We start from the raw sequence: 16,230 nt of genomic DNA, 5'->3' as shown, positions 1-16,230 counted from the left end.
ACACGTTACAACAAAGCTTACATGTGTTCTTTATAATAATTTTTAAAACAATACTAGCTGCCTATTTAATTTTAAAAACAGCAAAAAACATCCACCTCCCTTTCCAATTCTTATAAGGAGTCTTGAAGTTTAAATCTCCTCAGTGTGATAGATATGCTTGCTTTGATCTGCTCAGCTCTTGGAAGTCCAGGGGCTCCAGGCTGCTGGCCCTGTGCTGCCTGGGTTCCATAGGGACGGCTCTGTCCGCCATTAAGGAATTTTTTCCTGAGAACCCCCTGTAACATTTCACGAATCCCAGTTTGGGAACCAATCATGTAAAAGATTCATGTGTTCAAGTTACAAATATGGGACCTGATCCATAGATCAGTGAAGTCATTGGAGCCAGGAGCGGCGCCAGGGTTTTTGGCGCCCTAGGTGGAGGTCCTTCCGCGCTCCCGGTAGTTGGTGGCAATTCTGCAGCGGGGGTGGGGGGGGAGTCCTTCCGCGGCTCCCAGTCTTTGGGGCACTTTGGCGGTGGGTCCCAGAGCTAGTGAAGGACCCGCTGCAGAATTGCCGCCGAAGACCTGGAGCGCGGAAGGACCCTCTGCCGCCGAATTGCCGCTGAGGGTGGCAAAATGCCGCCCCCACAAATCCTAGAGCCCTAGGCGACAGCCTAGGTCGCCTACATGGAAGCGCCGGCCCTGATTGGAGCCCACTGATTTCACTGGACTTTGGATCCAGCCCAGAGTGCTAGAATTGGCACTGAGTAATGCACCAGATTGACATATTTCCCTTCATGATGAAAGAAGATGCTTCTTTAAAGAAGAAAATGAAGGTGATACGTACAGTAGCAGCCAAGGGCAACAGAACACATCTAAATGGGGGCTAACAATACTGATGAGAAGGAAAACTCGATTTTGTTTGTTTCTTTGGGTATTGGAGAACACTAAGCCACCATTCATTATAAGATCCAAAACACCAAAAAAAGCAGAGACCAACATTTGTTAGTAAAGAATAGAACAGAATTGAAAGTTGCACTTAAAAAATTACAGGAGGAGATCAGAGAGAGGTTCATTCCAAGACAGATAAATCCTTTATCAGATATCCCGACTAACAATAGATCATGTGGTCAATAATAAAAACTATATATGTCTATATAGCAACATACACAGCTTAAAACAAAAATAGGAGAACTAGCCTGTTTGACCAATGTCCCCTTCCATTGCCAAACAGTCATTTCTGAAAATCTTGCAACAAACAAAATTCATTATCAATGGGATACAGTGGCTTCACTTAAGAGGTTTCTTCTGTTTTGAAAGATTATAGTAACCTATTCTTATAGTAAACCTATTTTTACCACCTATGTAAGGCCTATGTTAAGAGGCATCAGAGTGGACCAAGCTCTCTACTTCCTCTATTGGAAAGTGCAGTCATGACACAGAGGACAGCAGAAGAGTGGATTGGATTCCGGTGAGGTCTTTCCTACCCAGTACCTCAACAAAGCTGAATCACAGAACTGGGTTAGGTGGTAGCCCGTCCAGGGTTATAGCAGCTCCCTTGGAACTGGAGACAGACTGCCAAGTGACACTTGGAGGACTGTCACTTGCGGATTCAAACCATGGGTGGGGTTTGGTGGATGGCTGAGGCAGTGTGTCCAAGGGACACCTCACTGGCAGATGGGAAGGGAATCAGACAGATTACTATCAAAATTACAGGAGGATGGGAGCGGGCAGGCGAAAGAAGAGAGGGAGTATCCTACTCTTTATTTGCATATATATTCTGTTGCTGTGTTTGCCTAAGCTTATGACTGTGTTCCCTTTCTCATAATCAAGGTATCTTTGTTCAGGCACTGTCTTGAAATGCTTGCCAGTGGAGAAGTTCCACCTGTTAAGGGTACCGAGGGAGGATGTTTTTCATGATCCCAGGTTTCTGGGTGGGGGCTCAAGGTAATTTAGTTATTTGACAAGAGGGACCCTAGATGTGTTGAAGCCAGCCCTTTTTGCTGTCATTAATCACCTGACACAAGGGTTATCTCTGTATTACAGCAGCCCTATCGTGTTTGGCACTGTACAAGCACACGAGAAGAATCGTTCCCTGTCCCCAGGAGCTCACCGTCTATACAGGTAAGACAGATGAAAGGTGGAAGAAAATAATGTTATCCCCATTATAGATGAGGAATTGAGGCACAGGCTGTCATGGTATAACCCCCACTCTGAACCTTAGTGTCCAAAAGATGGGGTACCAGCATGAATCCCCCTAAGCTTAATTACCAGCTTAGATCTTGTAGTGCTGCCACCAACCAGGACTTGCAGTGCCTGGTACACTCTGGTCCCCCCAAAACCTTCCCAGAGGACCCCAAGACTCAGACCCCCTGGATCTTAACACAAGGAAAGTAAACCCTTTCCCCCACCGTTGCCTTTCCCAGGCTTTCCCTCCCTGGGTTACCCTGGAAGATCACTGTGATTCAACCTCCTTGAATCTTAAAACAGAGAGGGATGCACCTTCCCCCCTTCCTTCTCTCTCCCTGTCTCCCACCAATTCCCTGGTGAGTACAGACTTAATTCCCTTGAGCCTCAACAAGGGGAAAAAATCAATCAGGTCTTAAAAAAGAAAAGCTTTTAATAAAAGAAAGAAAAAAGTAAAAGTTTTCTCTGTAATTAAGATGGTAAAGGTTATAGGGTCTTTCAGCTTATAGACACTAGAGAGAAGCCTTCTCCCCAGTACAAATACAAATTAAAATTCTTCCAGCAAAATACACATTTGCAAATAAAGAAAACAATCAAAAAGACTAAACCGCCTTTCTACTGGTACTTACTATTAGAACAGAAAATTAGAGAGCCTGTAGGTATGCCTGGTTACTCTCAGAACCCAGAGAGAACACGAGACAAACAAACAACACAAAACAAAGACTTCCCTCCACCGAGATTTGAAAGTATCTTGTCTTTTGATTGGTCCTCTGGTCAGGTGGTCCAGGTTCACTGCTTGTAACCCTTTACAGGTAAAAGAGACATTAACCCTTAACTATCTATTTATGACACAGTCAGATTAAAGTAACTTCCTCAGGGTCACATGGGACATGTGCTGCGGCGCTGGGAATGGAACACAGTTATCCCGAGTGGCAATTCAGTATCACGGCCACAAGACCAGCCTTCCTTGAACTCTACAGATGAGATGAAGTATAAGTAATGGCAGCAGAAATGATAACCAGTGACAATCCTGACTTGTGATTAGACCTAGCGCATACATTTTGTCCACAGGCATAACCTTATCCCATCCATCTCTTATTATGTTAAAAGATGATGGTACAAAACAGAAGATAAAGCCAATCAAACCAGGCTGTGAAACACATTTGTGCACAATCCAAACAAATTAGTTTCCCCCACATTTAAATCTGAGCTGGATACTATAAGACAACAAGCTATCAGACGTCAAATCATTTGTTGTAGAGATACACAGACCCTAGGAGAAGGCAATGGAGAAAGCAAATGGAAATCATACATTAAAAGTATCACCATCTGAACCGATTCGGAAAGCATGCGGGCAAAGGGAAGCACTAGTGACAGAGTCACTGTGATCTGTAATCTCATCAGCTTCCAGACACTCACTGGGCCAGGCCTGCTCAGTAGGTGGATGGGGAATATCTTGGTGAAACCAAGATGTTGTACGGAGTGGTCTCAGGGCTGGTGCAAGGATGTTTCGTGCCTTAGGCGAAACTTTCACCTTGCGCCCCCAACTCCATGCCCCCGCCCTGAGCCCCTCCCCACGGCAACTACCCCCTCTGCGGCAGCTCCCCACCCTCCATCCTGAGGCACCTCCCCCATCCCAGCTCAACTCTGCTTCACGCACGAGCACCCCGAGTGCGCCGTCGCTGCTTCACTTCTCCCACCTCCCAGGCTTGTGGCGCCTAAGCTGATTGGTGCCGCAAGCCTGGGAGGCAGGAGAAGTGAAGCAACTCACCCCTGCCACGCCTCCTCCCTGAGCACGCTGTGGCCGCTTCACTTCTCCAGCCTCCTCCCCGAGCACGCTGTGGCTGCTTCACTTCTCCCACCTCCCAGGCTTGTGGCGCCTAAGCTGATTGGTGCCGCAAGCCTGGGAGGCAGGAGAAGTGAAGCAACTCACCCCTGCCACGCCTCCTCCCTGAGCACGCTGTGGCCGCTTCACTTCTCCAGCCTCCTCCCCGAGCACGCTGTGGCTGCTTCACTTCTCCCACCTCCCAGGCTTGAGTGTCAATCAGCTTAGTCGCCGCAAGCCTGGGAGGCAGGAGAAGTGAAGCTACCACGGCGTGCTTGGGGAGGAGGCAGGGCAGAGGTGAGCTGGGGTGGGGAGTTCCCCTGCATGCCACCCCCCACACTTGCTGCAGGCAGCCCTCCCCATGCTCCCCTGCCCCAGCTCCCTCCGCCTAAATGCCGGCGGCGACCGGGGCAGCCAAAGATCTGGCTGCCGTGGTCGCGGCTGAAGAAAATGGCGCCCCCCAAATCCTAGCACTCTAGGTGACCGCCTAGGTCGCCTAAATGGTTGCACTGGCCCTGAGTGGTCTTGGCAATTCGGCAGGTGGCACTCTTCCCTCCGAGGTACCACTGTGGGACACTGCACTTTTGAAGATGATGTCTTCTGGATGAGATGTGGGACAGAGTCCCTGACTGCTTGATGATCATTAACACTCCTAGTCACGTTCTGGAAGAGTGAGGGTGTGAACTCGAGATAGGCTCTAGTCCAGCCAGAACACTGAACGTCTCTCGACAGCTTCCATAAGGATAACTGACTCACCAGCCTTGTCCTTTTCCCCTCCACCCTGCACCTCAACTTGCAGTCAGTTAATCTACTAAGCTATCCTCCTCTAATTGGCACCTTTTATGTCATCGTTTGCAGCACACGGAGAGCAAAACATATAGTTCTGACAGGAAGCAGTAGGTCAGATTAGAAATTCAGTAGGTGCAAGCCATGAGGCAGTTCTCTAGAATTCTGGGAGGTAGCCAGAAGCCCAGTCAAAGTTTGTATATTTCCAGCTGCACCATAAAAGTATCCGTCTATTGCTATTCAAATACACACTCCAATGAGTGAATCACTTTTGCTGCTTTTGTGAAGTTGTTTCAGCAGAGCATAGCAACACTACACAATAATTTAAGACAAATGAAAAATATGGTGTCAAATTAAAACTGCACATACCTAGCACAGATGTAATTCATGCACAAAGGCACTGTAGAAAAGTGCTGCTCCAGAGCACCCCCTTGTGGCCTGGAATGACCTCTCGTTGCAGGTTTCCACAGCCCTCCTTATGGAAACTATCTGCACAGATTCCTCATCCCCACTGCCATCCACCCCCGAAGCAAGCTTCCTCAGAAACTCTTTCTTGACTGGGCATGGAGCCTCCTTTTGAGTCACCCAAGCAACTAATTAGTCTCTTAATTCTACCCAGGTGGGTTTAATAACCCCAAATACACATACATACTTGCTCAGAGAGAGGGGAGAATAGCCGCACCCAATCTCTAAGGCTCCTGGTCTCAGGCCTTTAAAGTAGCATTTCTCAAAACTTTATTGCACCGCGACCTCCTTCTGACAAGAAAAATTACTGCACAACCCCAGTGCCCTGTGTTACTCAGAATAGTTAGAATTTTGAATAAAATATGCACTACAAGGCTGTATCAATGAAAAGTAGACACTAAATATTTTAATTCACAATACAGTCCCAAGACAATCTTTATATCCAATAGTAAAATAAAATAAATAAATAAATAAATATACACACATACAACCAATGGGAGGGGTGAGCTTGCATTGATGAACACAAACCCTTGAAGTGGGGCTCTGTGTGGCTGAGGTAAAAGACAGAGATTATCTTCTACAGCGAGACGGGACCTGTGTTTGTTTTTCAGTGCTTCAGACCCCAGCCGTCGCAGCCGCCTGTAGAGCAGTGGATTGGCTGACTGGGACTTTATCCACCAGCTGCTGCAGCCACTCACAGAAAGGCGGGCTAGCTAGAGATTCAGCCTCCCTTCACCTCTGGACCTCGGGGGCTGGGGCTTTCTGCCCTGGCGATCTCATCAAAATGGGGTCACAACCCACACTTTGAGAACCCCTGCTTTAAAGGAACAATAGTCTGGGGTTGACTTATATATTTCCTCTCCTAGACAGCAAGTGCTCCTTGGGACCATCATCCTTTCACCAAATGACTATTTTCGTTATTTTTCTGGCCTTCATCTGTTTTGCTGGACTCGTGGAATGGGACAATTAACCTTCCAAACTATCCTCTCTGGCCTTAAAAGCCAGTACTCCATTACAGACACAATGGAATCATCTCATTGGAATTTGGCCTAAGGACTAATATCCCTTCTCTTGGCGTTCCAAAAATTGCAACGCGCTACTGGTAATTCTTGAGAGGTCAGTGTGGTAACTATAGTTATATAACTGTGTGTTCTACATCCTGCAGCTGTACATTTTGAAAAGGTCTGAATGCAGTGCCATTTTGCAGACAACATGCATGCACCATGTTACAAAAGAGACGTACACAGTGCTGTCTCTCATGGAGACTTAATTTTTGTTCTTTCTTGTTTCTGGCTTGCCTTAACCTAAAATAAAAATTGTTCCAATTGGAAGCACATGGTAACTCTTGGAGTCAGAAATAAAGCTGGGTGAATAATGGATTTTTCAGCTCATTGGCAGTTTTGAAAAGCCAAAAGACAGATACATTTTAGGGTTGGAATAAAACCAATTCTTATAAAAAAATTGGCAATTCAAAAAGGTCAAAAATAATTCATTTTGTATCACATAAAATGTTTTGTTTAAACATTTTAAAACACATGATTTTTTTAAAGGGAACTTTGAAACAAAAAGTCATTTCAAATTGAAAAAACAAAAATGTTTTATTTCGATGTTTTGTAAATAAATAAATATTTCATTTATTTATTTCGGAATATTTTTAAATCAAAATAAGCAGTTCAGCAGAAGAGATACAAGTCTATTTGGAATCACACAATCTGTGTTTTTTTTCCATCCACCCAAAAAAATTGACTAAAGAAAAATTGTGTGTAGCTCTAGTCAGGAAACCTCAGTGAGATATGTTTTCTAAGAATAACAGCACCTTACTGCTCTACACAAAGCTGAAGCATTGAGTCAATACTGACTGAGGGAAAAGTGACACATACTAAATCAGCAGCATCACTTCCGAGTGCTCCTTGAAGGTTTGTCTATAAAGCTTCTGAACAGACCCAACCCAGTTTAAGCTTGACAGATCTGCTGAATTCACAGTCCAACATGGTCTGGCTGCAGGCCAGTAATTCTCTGCAATACTACCATTTAATTGTGCTACTACTGTGTTTGGGAACTAAATCACTAGTATGTTAAGGAATAACTATATATAAGCCATCTGAGTGAATCTCTGTGTTCTGATTTGGAATGTGTGCTTTGTGATGCACATACTTTGGTAAGCCAGATGAATGACTATGACACACAGGATGGACACTGAGTAGCAAGACAGCATTTTAAGGACTGCATGTGAATTTTCAATTTATTGGTGCTGTGACCGGTTATTTAAAAAGGAAGCAAACAGGAAAAACAAAGACCCCTCTATTTTACACACAGAGGGGAAAATGCAGTTCAATTAAAATGTTTTTCATGGAGTTAAAGGCATTGCTGAATTTGCAGGGTCTCTGAGCAGTCTTGAAGACAATGTATAAAGACAACTAGAGAAAACAGGAGATTACTATTCAGGCAGCTGTATTCTGTTCTGTAATAGCAGTAGCATTTTGTATGGACAATGCCGTATGCCTAAATACATCAAAGAAGGATTTCACAACTGCTTAACAAAATAAGTTGTTTGTAACACATGCCTGTTACAAAGGACTCAAGGTGTATGTAGCATTAACACACACACAAACAACACATGCAGCAGAAGTCATAATGCCCAATATTGCTAGCTAAACACCAGCTACCCCACGGAGAGTAGGCAGAACACACACTGAATAAAGATGTGAGCCTAACACCATGTCCTAATGGTCAGACTAACAGTGCAAGAGAAATCAGGAACTGATGGTCCTCCAACTGCATTGCACCTGTTCAAAAAGAAGGTAAAAACATATATTTTAAAATCACTTTCGTGCCCTTCTGTGCAGTAAGAATAGCATAAGAAATAGACTTAAACAAACTGTACAAGCCATACAATTTTTCTCCCCCTTAAACACACTAACTAAAGAAATCTTATTGGCCATCTCAGACATATCTTGCTTCTCTCACTTTCATGGCCAGACACCAATTTCCTGGTCCCACAGACCAGACACAAGTTTGTTCCATCATCATTAAATCACTCAAGCAATGGGGATTTCCACAACTTCAATCTGGAATTTATTCTAACATTCAACCTCAATTTTTCCTTTGCTCTGTTTCAACCAAATTATACCTTTCAGGCCACCTTAGCCAACTTCCCTCCACCCATGGTGCTTTCAGCTACTTCTGTTCCACTTAGTCACCACCCACATCTGCCCTCCTGCTGGGTGGTACAAAGGCACAGTACAGAGCAAAGAGAACTCCCCCTACCCCACCGGTATAGCTAAGTCAGTTTTCCATTTCTAACACTATTCAGCTATATTTCAGCCAACTAACAAATGTTGGATATGAGCAAGCTTTTTTTCCCTGCTCCTGAAATGGAGTATTCCCCAGAAAGAAAGAAAGAAAACCGCAAAATTTACTGCGCCACATCCACATTTAATCACATGTAGTCCAGAATGGCCTTCAGCATCTTCACAGTATCATTTTGCCCCAAAGTGGGATACATAACATTCTAATGTACCATGCTGCTCCAGGTGCCTGATCCAAAGCTTACTGAAGTCAAATGAAAAACTAATAGACTTCAGTGGGCTTCAACTCAAGCCCCTATATACACCTCTACCTCGATATAACGCTGTCCTTGGGAGCCAAAAAATCTTACCACGTTATAGGTGAAACCATGTTATATTGAACTTGCTTTGATCTATCAGAGTGTGCAGCCCCGCACTCCCCGGAGCACTGCTTTACCGCATTATATCCAAATTCATGTTATATCGGGTGGCGTTATATCGAGGTAGCGGTGTATATGGTACTTGTATGGCCCCCATTACCATAATATTTGATCATCTCATGAAGTTTATCCTTACAACACACCTTTGAGCAGGGCCAGATTTACACCTTATGCGCTCCTAGGCACAGCATCTTCAGCACCACCCCCTCCTGCCTCAGCACATGGCCCTGCCTGGAACCCCCATCCCAGGTCCCTGTGTGGCCCTGCATGGAGCAGCTCCCCATGTGGTCCTGCCTGGAATCCCCTCCCACATCCTCATGTGGCCCTGCCTGGAACCCCCTTCTCGCGTCCCCATGCCTACTGTGCCTAACCAGAAATCCAGCCCTGCCTGTGAGGTAGGGAAGTACTGATATCCCTATTTTACAGATAGGAAACAAAATGCCAGAGAAGCTCCATGATTGACCCAAGGTCACACAGGAAGTCTGTGGCAAAGCAGGTCCGACTTGGACCCAAGTCTCCCAAATTCTAAGCTAGTGCGCAAACCATTGCATCAGTCTTCCTCTATTCAACATTGGTGAGGCCTCATCTGGAGTACTGTGTCCAGTACTACAATGAGAATGTGGAAAAATTGGAAAGAGTCCAGCGGAGGGCAACAAAAATGATTAGGGGGCTAGAGCACATGACTTATGAGGAGAGGCTGAGAGAACTGGGATTGTTTAGTCTGCAGAAGAGAAGAATGAGGAGAGATTTGTTAGCTGATTTCCACTACCTGAAAGGAGGTTCCAAAGAGGATGGATCTAGACTGTTCTCAGTGGTGCCAGATGACAGAACAAAGAGCAATGGTCTCAAGTTGCAGTGGGGAAGGTTTAGGTTGGATATTTGAAAAAACTTTTTCATTAGGAGGGTGGTGAAGCACTGGAATGGGTTATCTAGGGAGGTGCTGGAATCTCCTTCCTTAGAGGTTTTTAAGGTCAGGCTTGACAAAGCCCTGGCTGGGATGATTTAGTTCGGAATTGGTCCTGCTTTGAGCAGGGGGTTAGACTAGATGACCTCCTGAGGTCCCTTCCAACCCTGATATTCTGTGATTCTATGAAAAGAGTAAGGTCTCATTTCAGTCAATCACAAGTAAAACCTGGGTTGGCATTACTTCTTATTGCCAACATCTCTCCCCAGAATAATCTTCGGCACAAATAGGAAAGAGGCAGAGGACTGGAATAAACATAGGACATTTAGGATCAAGACCGGGGTGGGCAAACTACAGCCCGTAGGATTGCCCTCTGTGGCGCCACGGGCCCCACGCTGCTCTCAGCAGCTGCCGCCCCAATGTCCCTGTGGCTCCCAGGCCCTTGCCTCCAGGCACCGCCCCCTGCAGCTCCCATTGCCCAGGAACAGGGAACCGTGGCCAATGGGAGCTTCAGGGGAGGTCCCTGGAGGTGCAGCAAGGCAGAACCACGTGAAGCCCTCTGTCTCTGCCCCCGCCCCCATCCCCTAGAGGCTGCAGTGCTTCCTGGGGCGGCACGGGGCCGGGGACAGGACAGGCATGCAGGGATCCTGCCCTGGCCCCGGTGCATGCCGTTGCCATCCCGGAGCCCGAACCTCTCCTGCACCCCCCCCAACTCCCTACCTGCACTGTGCACCCCTCCTGCACTGCAACTCCCTGCCCTTAGCCCCCTGCTGCATCCTGCATCCCTGTGAACCCCAACCCCCTGCCCTGAGTCCCCTCCCGCAGTCCGCATCCCTCCTGCACCCCTGCCGTCAGCTCCCTCATATCCTCTGCACCCCTCCTCTGCCCCAATCCCAATCCCTGCACATCGCACCCCCTCCAACACCCCACACTCCCCCCCCTGCCCCAGCCATGCATACAATTTCCCCACCCAGATGTGGCACTAGTCCCAAAAATTTGCCCACCTTGATCAAGATTGATGTATATTTGTAAAACTCAGTGGGGGCCACAACAGTGGGGAAAATACTCAGGGCTACTGTAAGCAATGTGTGAAATGCACTGAAAGATCTGTGTGAAGTCCCAAGACTGCAAAGGGTTTTACAGCTCAGGACTGACATGTATTGGCAGAGCATGTTTGAGAACCCCAAAGTGGAATTATAGTGAATGCTACAGATCAGGGTTGAGTTGCATTGGCAAAACTACACAGGGAAGCTTATATAATATATATCCACTATGCCAGGCTGAACTATGTCTGGCTCTAGCTATTACTTCTAGTCCTTTGCTTTCATTGGCACTGCATTTATCTGAAAAACAAAACAAAAAAGCAACCAAACACCATGCTGGTTTAGGAAGGAGAGCAAATATTGCACTGGACTTGATTCTCAGACAGAAGAGAAGACAGAGGATGTTCATGCTGGTAAATGGGCTATTCCAACGACAATCAAAAATTAGAATTAAGGTTAAGTCTGAACCAAGTGACAATTAAAAAGCAAAAGAGAATATTTGACATATTGGAAATTCTATCTTCTTTTCTCCTCACCCCCACCTGCATTCTGGTATGCCTACATCAATGCCACACACTCACTCTTATAAAGTTATTTTGGAGAAAAAAAATTATTCTAAAAATAACCCACTGTTTCTTAAAAGATCAAGCATTCAGTTTAAGTTTCTCTTTCAAGTGAAGGCACTAGTACTGAATGCAGTAAATCAACGACAAATCTGACGTTAATAGCTAGGTTCCTTAAAATACGCATGCATGCGTGTCTGTCTGTCTAGCTAGTTTTTCCTAAGTTTCATCTGCTCTTAAATGAATACAAAGAAAAAGTATGTTGCTTCTGAGCAAGGTGAATGGAAGGAGCATCTAGGGAATGTTTCTACTGAACTGGCAATGGAGATCAGGGACCAGACGTTGGCCAAAATGATAAGGGGAAAGAAAGTATTTGAGGGATCAGCATTCACCACATAGTCAGTTGCTATACCATGAAGGCTTACTTTCTGTATCCAGCTGAAGAAGGTGCTTAACTTCTCATTGTCAGACAAGGCCACTTCTGGCTATACTTTTACTTCCTTGTCAGCTGATAGAGTAATATCTTTATCCCTCTGGCTAAATCATACTCCATTCCTTCCATAGTAAATGAAAGCTCAAACAAAAACAATTTCCGTGGTCATTGCTCCCTAGGGATCACACCAGCAGCTGCACCCTTCTCCTGCTCTCTCCTCTTCATGATGGAGAAGAAACTACATTCTGTTTCCCTCTTGCCAGCAGGCCTTTCTCTCAGTGTATAGTTCCCATCAGTCCTTCTGGAACTCTAATTCCCAGAATATCTTGGTCTTGAACTGAAACAGAATTTCAAGACCTGGCTCTTGTTCTTAAGGAGCCAACATAGCCTATTACAACAGTGTATGTCTCCCCTGGGGTAAAGCCATGTGGAGTGCCTCTTGAGTCTCTCTTCCTTGTCCCTGTCTCCAAGCAAGGAACTTTGAAGTGACTCCCATCCATCCCTCCTCACCCAGAGAAGATCATTGTGATACAGGATCTTAAAGAGGAGAATTTGTTTTCACTGGGGAGAAGAGGATGAAGAAAAACAGATGGAAGGAGGCTGTAGTGCAGGTTCAAATTAAAGAGGATGTGAAGAAAAACACTATCCCTTGTAGAATAAATCAATCCTTTCATAAATATAACTGAAGAGAATTTTGAAAGGAAGAAGTCAATAAACTTTACAAGCATAACTACAAGCCCCAACAGTAACCCCCATATGTCTTTCACAGCTAGCCTGAGGCAGCATGACTTGAGGATAGGGGCAGCATGAGGAAGTCAAGAGCTTGTTTCATGCCTGGTTTGTATCAGAGAAGAACTTGAACAAATCACCTCTGAAAATTGTGGATCGAGCCTCTCCATAGCGTTTATTATGAAGAGAAGGAAATTTCCTTGGATCAGCTGCTCACTGTAAAAACACACAGTATAAGTTGTGAACCTCTCAGTGCCAATTCAAATTTCTTGGGAGGGGGCAAATTCCAGTTTTCACCTCTCCCATGGAGCGACCCTGTTTTGTTCCTCCTCCTCCTTCTAGAGAGATCCTGGCTGTCCCTGGGCTGAGGAGCCTCCCCTGTCTTTTACCCACACAGTGCCTAAGCTGGGACTGCCGAGACTCAAGTTCTTGGCTATCTCCCCTGCACTATGCCATACAGGAACAGACTTCAGATGTGCCAAGTCACAGGTTTGGCCCAGCAGCACCTCCATCTGGATGTCTGGGCAGCCAGGTCAAATTTCAGTAGCATTACGACTACACGGTTGGCGCAATGCCCTGGACAGCACGGCAACTGCTGTATTGACTTCAAATGGTATCACTGCTTAAAAGTGGTCTGGCTATGCCAGAGGTGGGAAAACTATAGCCTGCAGGACCCTTCTGCCCAGCCCACACACACACAAACACACACACACACACACACATCACTGTCAAACAACATTCCAAGTCTGAGAAGCCTTGAAAACTGGATGTGCATTTTGCAGTTTGGAACCATCTGTAATGTCATTTGATATTGTACTGAATTAGTACAAAATGCTTGTTTCTTTTCCAAGCCAGTCCTTTAAACATGGTTCATCACTGAAGGAATCAAAATTAATAGACATGACTGTACAATGCTACTGAGTCCAAATAATCAGTGAGGACATGATCCAAAGTTCATTGAAGTCAATGGGAAGAAGCATACGGATATCAGTAAGCATTGAATAGGGCCAAACTGTGAATGTCTGAGAACCTTTAGTTGTACTTCACAATTTTAACTCTTCCCAAACTGGCCAATATCAAGCATCCAAGACGGACATATATTTAAAGCACAGCACAAATGTTATTCCTCAAAACACCCCACAAATCAAGTATCAGGCCCCATTATTGTCACAATGGGATTCATCTAGGGCCTTGTCTACACTACAGAGTTGCAGCGCTGGTGAGGGGGTTACAGCGCTGCAACTTAGGTGGTGTACACACTTGCACAGCACGGCCAGCGCTGCAACTCCCTAGTTGCAGCGCTGGCTGTACACCCAGTCGAGCCTCGGGTGTAGAGGATCCAGCGCTGGTGATCCAGCGCTGGTCAGCAAGTGTAGACACCCACCAGCGTTTTTATTGACCTCCGTGGCATAAGCAGGTATCCCAGCATACCTTAGAAGCCTCTCTGGTAATCATGCAAACTCCACTGTCCTGGGCTCACCTGACCCCTCCTTTAAATGCCCCGGGAATTTTAAAAATCCCCTTCCTGTTTGCTCAGCCAGGTGTGGAGTGCAATTAATCAATCAATCACTCAGCGACCATGCCTCCACACACCAAACGAGCCCCAGCATGGACCAATGCAGAGCTGCAGGATCTCATAAGTGTTTGGGGAGGGGAGGCTGTGCAAGCACAGCTGCGCTCCAGAAGGAGAAATTGTGATACCTATGGGCAGATATCACAGTTCTTGATGAGAAGGGGCCATGAACGGGACGCGTTGCAGTGCAGGGTCAAAATTAAAGAGCTGAGGAGTGCTTACTGTAAAACTCGTGAGGGAAATCGCCGCTCAGGAGCTGCCCCCACGACCTGCCGTTTTTACCAGGAGCTGGATGCCATACTTGGGTGTGACCCCACTGCCAATCCTAGGAGCACGATGAAGAGTTCAGAGCAGGGAGAAGTGGGGGAGGTTGTAGAGGACGGCGACAGTGAGGCTACTGGCATGGAGGGAGACACCCTGGAGTCCCAGTACACATGCAGCCAGGAGCTCTTCTCAAGCCAGGAGGAGGCTAGCCAGTCGCAGCAGCTGGAAGTTGATGGTGAGGAAGAAACTGAGGATCGTGCTCGGGGTAAGTAGATTTTTATGTTTTGGGAGAGGAGGGTTTTGGTTATGGCTGCCTGCATGCATGCCTAAACGTGGAATAGCCCATTGATTTGCTCTATCACGTCTCTGTAATCTGCCTCGGTAATCTCTTGAAAAGTTGCAGCAAGAGCGTTTGCAATTTGCTTTCTCAAGTTGATCGGGAGAGCCACCGTGGTCCCTGTCCCAGTCAGGCTAACTCGTCCGATCCACTGTGCAGCGAGGGGTGGAGGGACCATGGCTGCACACAGGCAAGCTGCATAGGGGCCAGGGCGGTATCCACATTCCTGTAGAAGACCCTCCCTCTCTTCCCAGGTAACACGCAGCAGTGATATGTCTGGCAGTAGGAAACCCTGTTGAGAGTTTAGGGATACTTGAGTGCAGGGCGCCAGGTTCGCGTTTCCCCAGCCCATGGCGCTCTGTTGTTAACCCCCCCACTCTCAACATGTAGCCAGCCACACGGTGTGCTCCAGTGTTCCCCACCCCCCCTCCCAGCACGTAAGCATCCACGCGGTGTGCTCCGGTGTTATGCACCCCCCTCCAAGCAGGCATCCAGCACCGCGGTGTGCTCCTGTGTTCCCCACCCCCCCCTCCAAGCAGGCATCCAGCACCGCGGTGCGCTCCGGTGTTCCCCACCCTCTCTCCAAGCAGGCATCCAGCACCGCGGTGTGCTCCTGTGTTCCCCAACCCCCTCCAAGCAGGCATCCAGCACCGTGGTGCGCTCCGGTGTTCCCAACCCCCCCTCCCAGCACGTAAGCATCCACGCGGTGTGCTCCGGTGTTATGCACCCCCCTCCAAGCAGGCATCCAGCACCGCGGTGTGCTCCTGTGTTCCCCACCCCCCCTCCAAGCAGGCACCCAGCACCGCGGTGCGCTCCGGTGTTCCCCACCCTCTCTCCAAGCAGGCATCCAGCACCGCGGTGTGCTCCTGTGTTCCCCAACCCCCTCCAAGCAGGCATCCAGCACCGCAGTGCGCTCCGGTGTTCCCAACCCCCCCTCCCAGCACGTAAGCATCCACGCGGTGTGCTCCGGTGTTATGCACCCCCCTCCAAGCAGGCATCCAGCACCGCGGTGTGCTCCTGTGTTCCCCACCCCCCCCTCCAAGCAGGCATCCAGCACTGCAGTGCTTCCCCCCCACCCCTCACCAGCAGGACGGCGTGAACGCGGACCAACGAACAACCCCCTCCCAAGCAGCTCACCACCTTCCTGTTCATTACTGTCCCCTCTTCAGGACACCAGCTACCTCCTGTACCCATTGCTGATAAACCCCAGTAACCCATTGGTCAATTCCCACTCCCAAGGGGAAATCGGGGCAAAACCACTCACCCCATTGCTCGCCATGACTTAGCTTCCCTGCCCTCTCTGTGTTATGTAAGGTATGTGAGAAGGATGCTACCAAAAGTCTAAAAAGTCCTTCAATGTGTGATAATGAACAATGTAGCCTCTGTGTATTACATGGTTCTATCTCTCTTTTTTCT

General features: G+C 47.3%; 1 protein-coding gene across 2 annotated transcripts in view; it reads left to right on the top strand.

The window, feature by feature from the left end:
• LOC127058843 (zinc finger and SCAN domain-containing protein 29-like) overlaps positions 1-16,230 on the top strand; it is a 338,756-nt gene that overhangs the window by 321,891 nt on the left and 635 nt on the right. Inside the window, exon 1 of one of the 2 annotated variants that reach the window (XM_050969202.1) lies at positions 13,965-14,742. The exons of the other annotated variant lie outside the window; for it this stretch is intronic. Coding sequence (XP_050825159.1) covers positions 14,220-14,742 — 523 coding nt within the window. The 5' untranslated portion in view covers positions 13,965-14,219. Of the gene's footprint in view, positions 1-13,964; positions 14,743-16,230 lie in introns of those variants that run through there. 2 annotated transcript variants of the gene reach the window in all.

The sequence above is a fragment of the Gopherus flavomarginatus genome, chromosome 1 (genome assembly GCF_025201925.1).
Source record: "Gopherus flavomarginatus isolate rGopFla2 chromosome 1, rGopFla2.mat.asm, whole genome shotgun sequence".
In the NCBI taxonomy this organism is placed as follows: Eukaryota; Metazoa; Chordata; order Testudines; family Testudinidae; genus Gopherus; species Gopherus flavomarginatus.
Note: the sequence above shows the minus strand (reverse complement) of the source record. Positions and strands in the feature narration are given on the sequence as shown.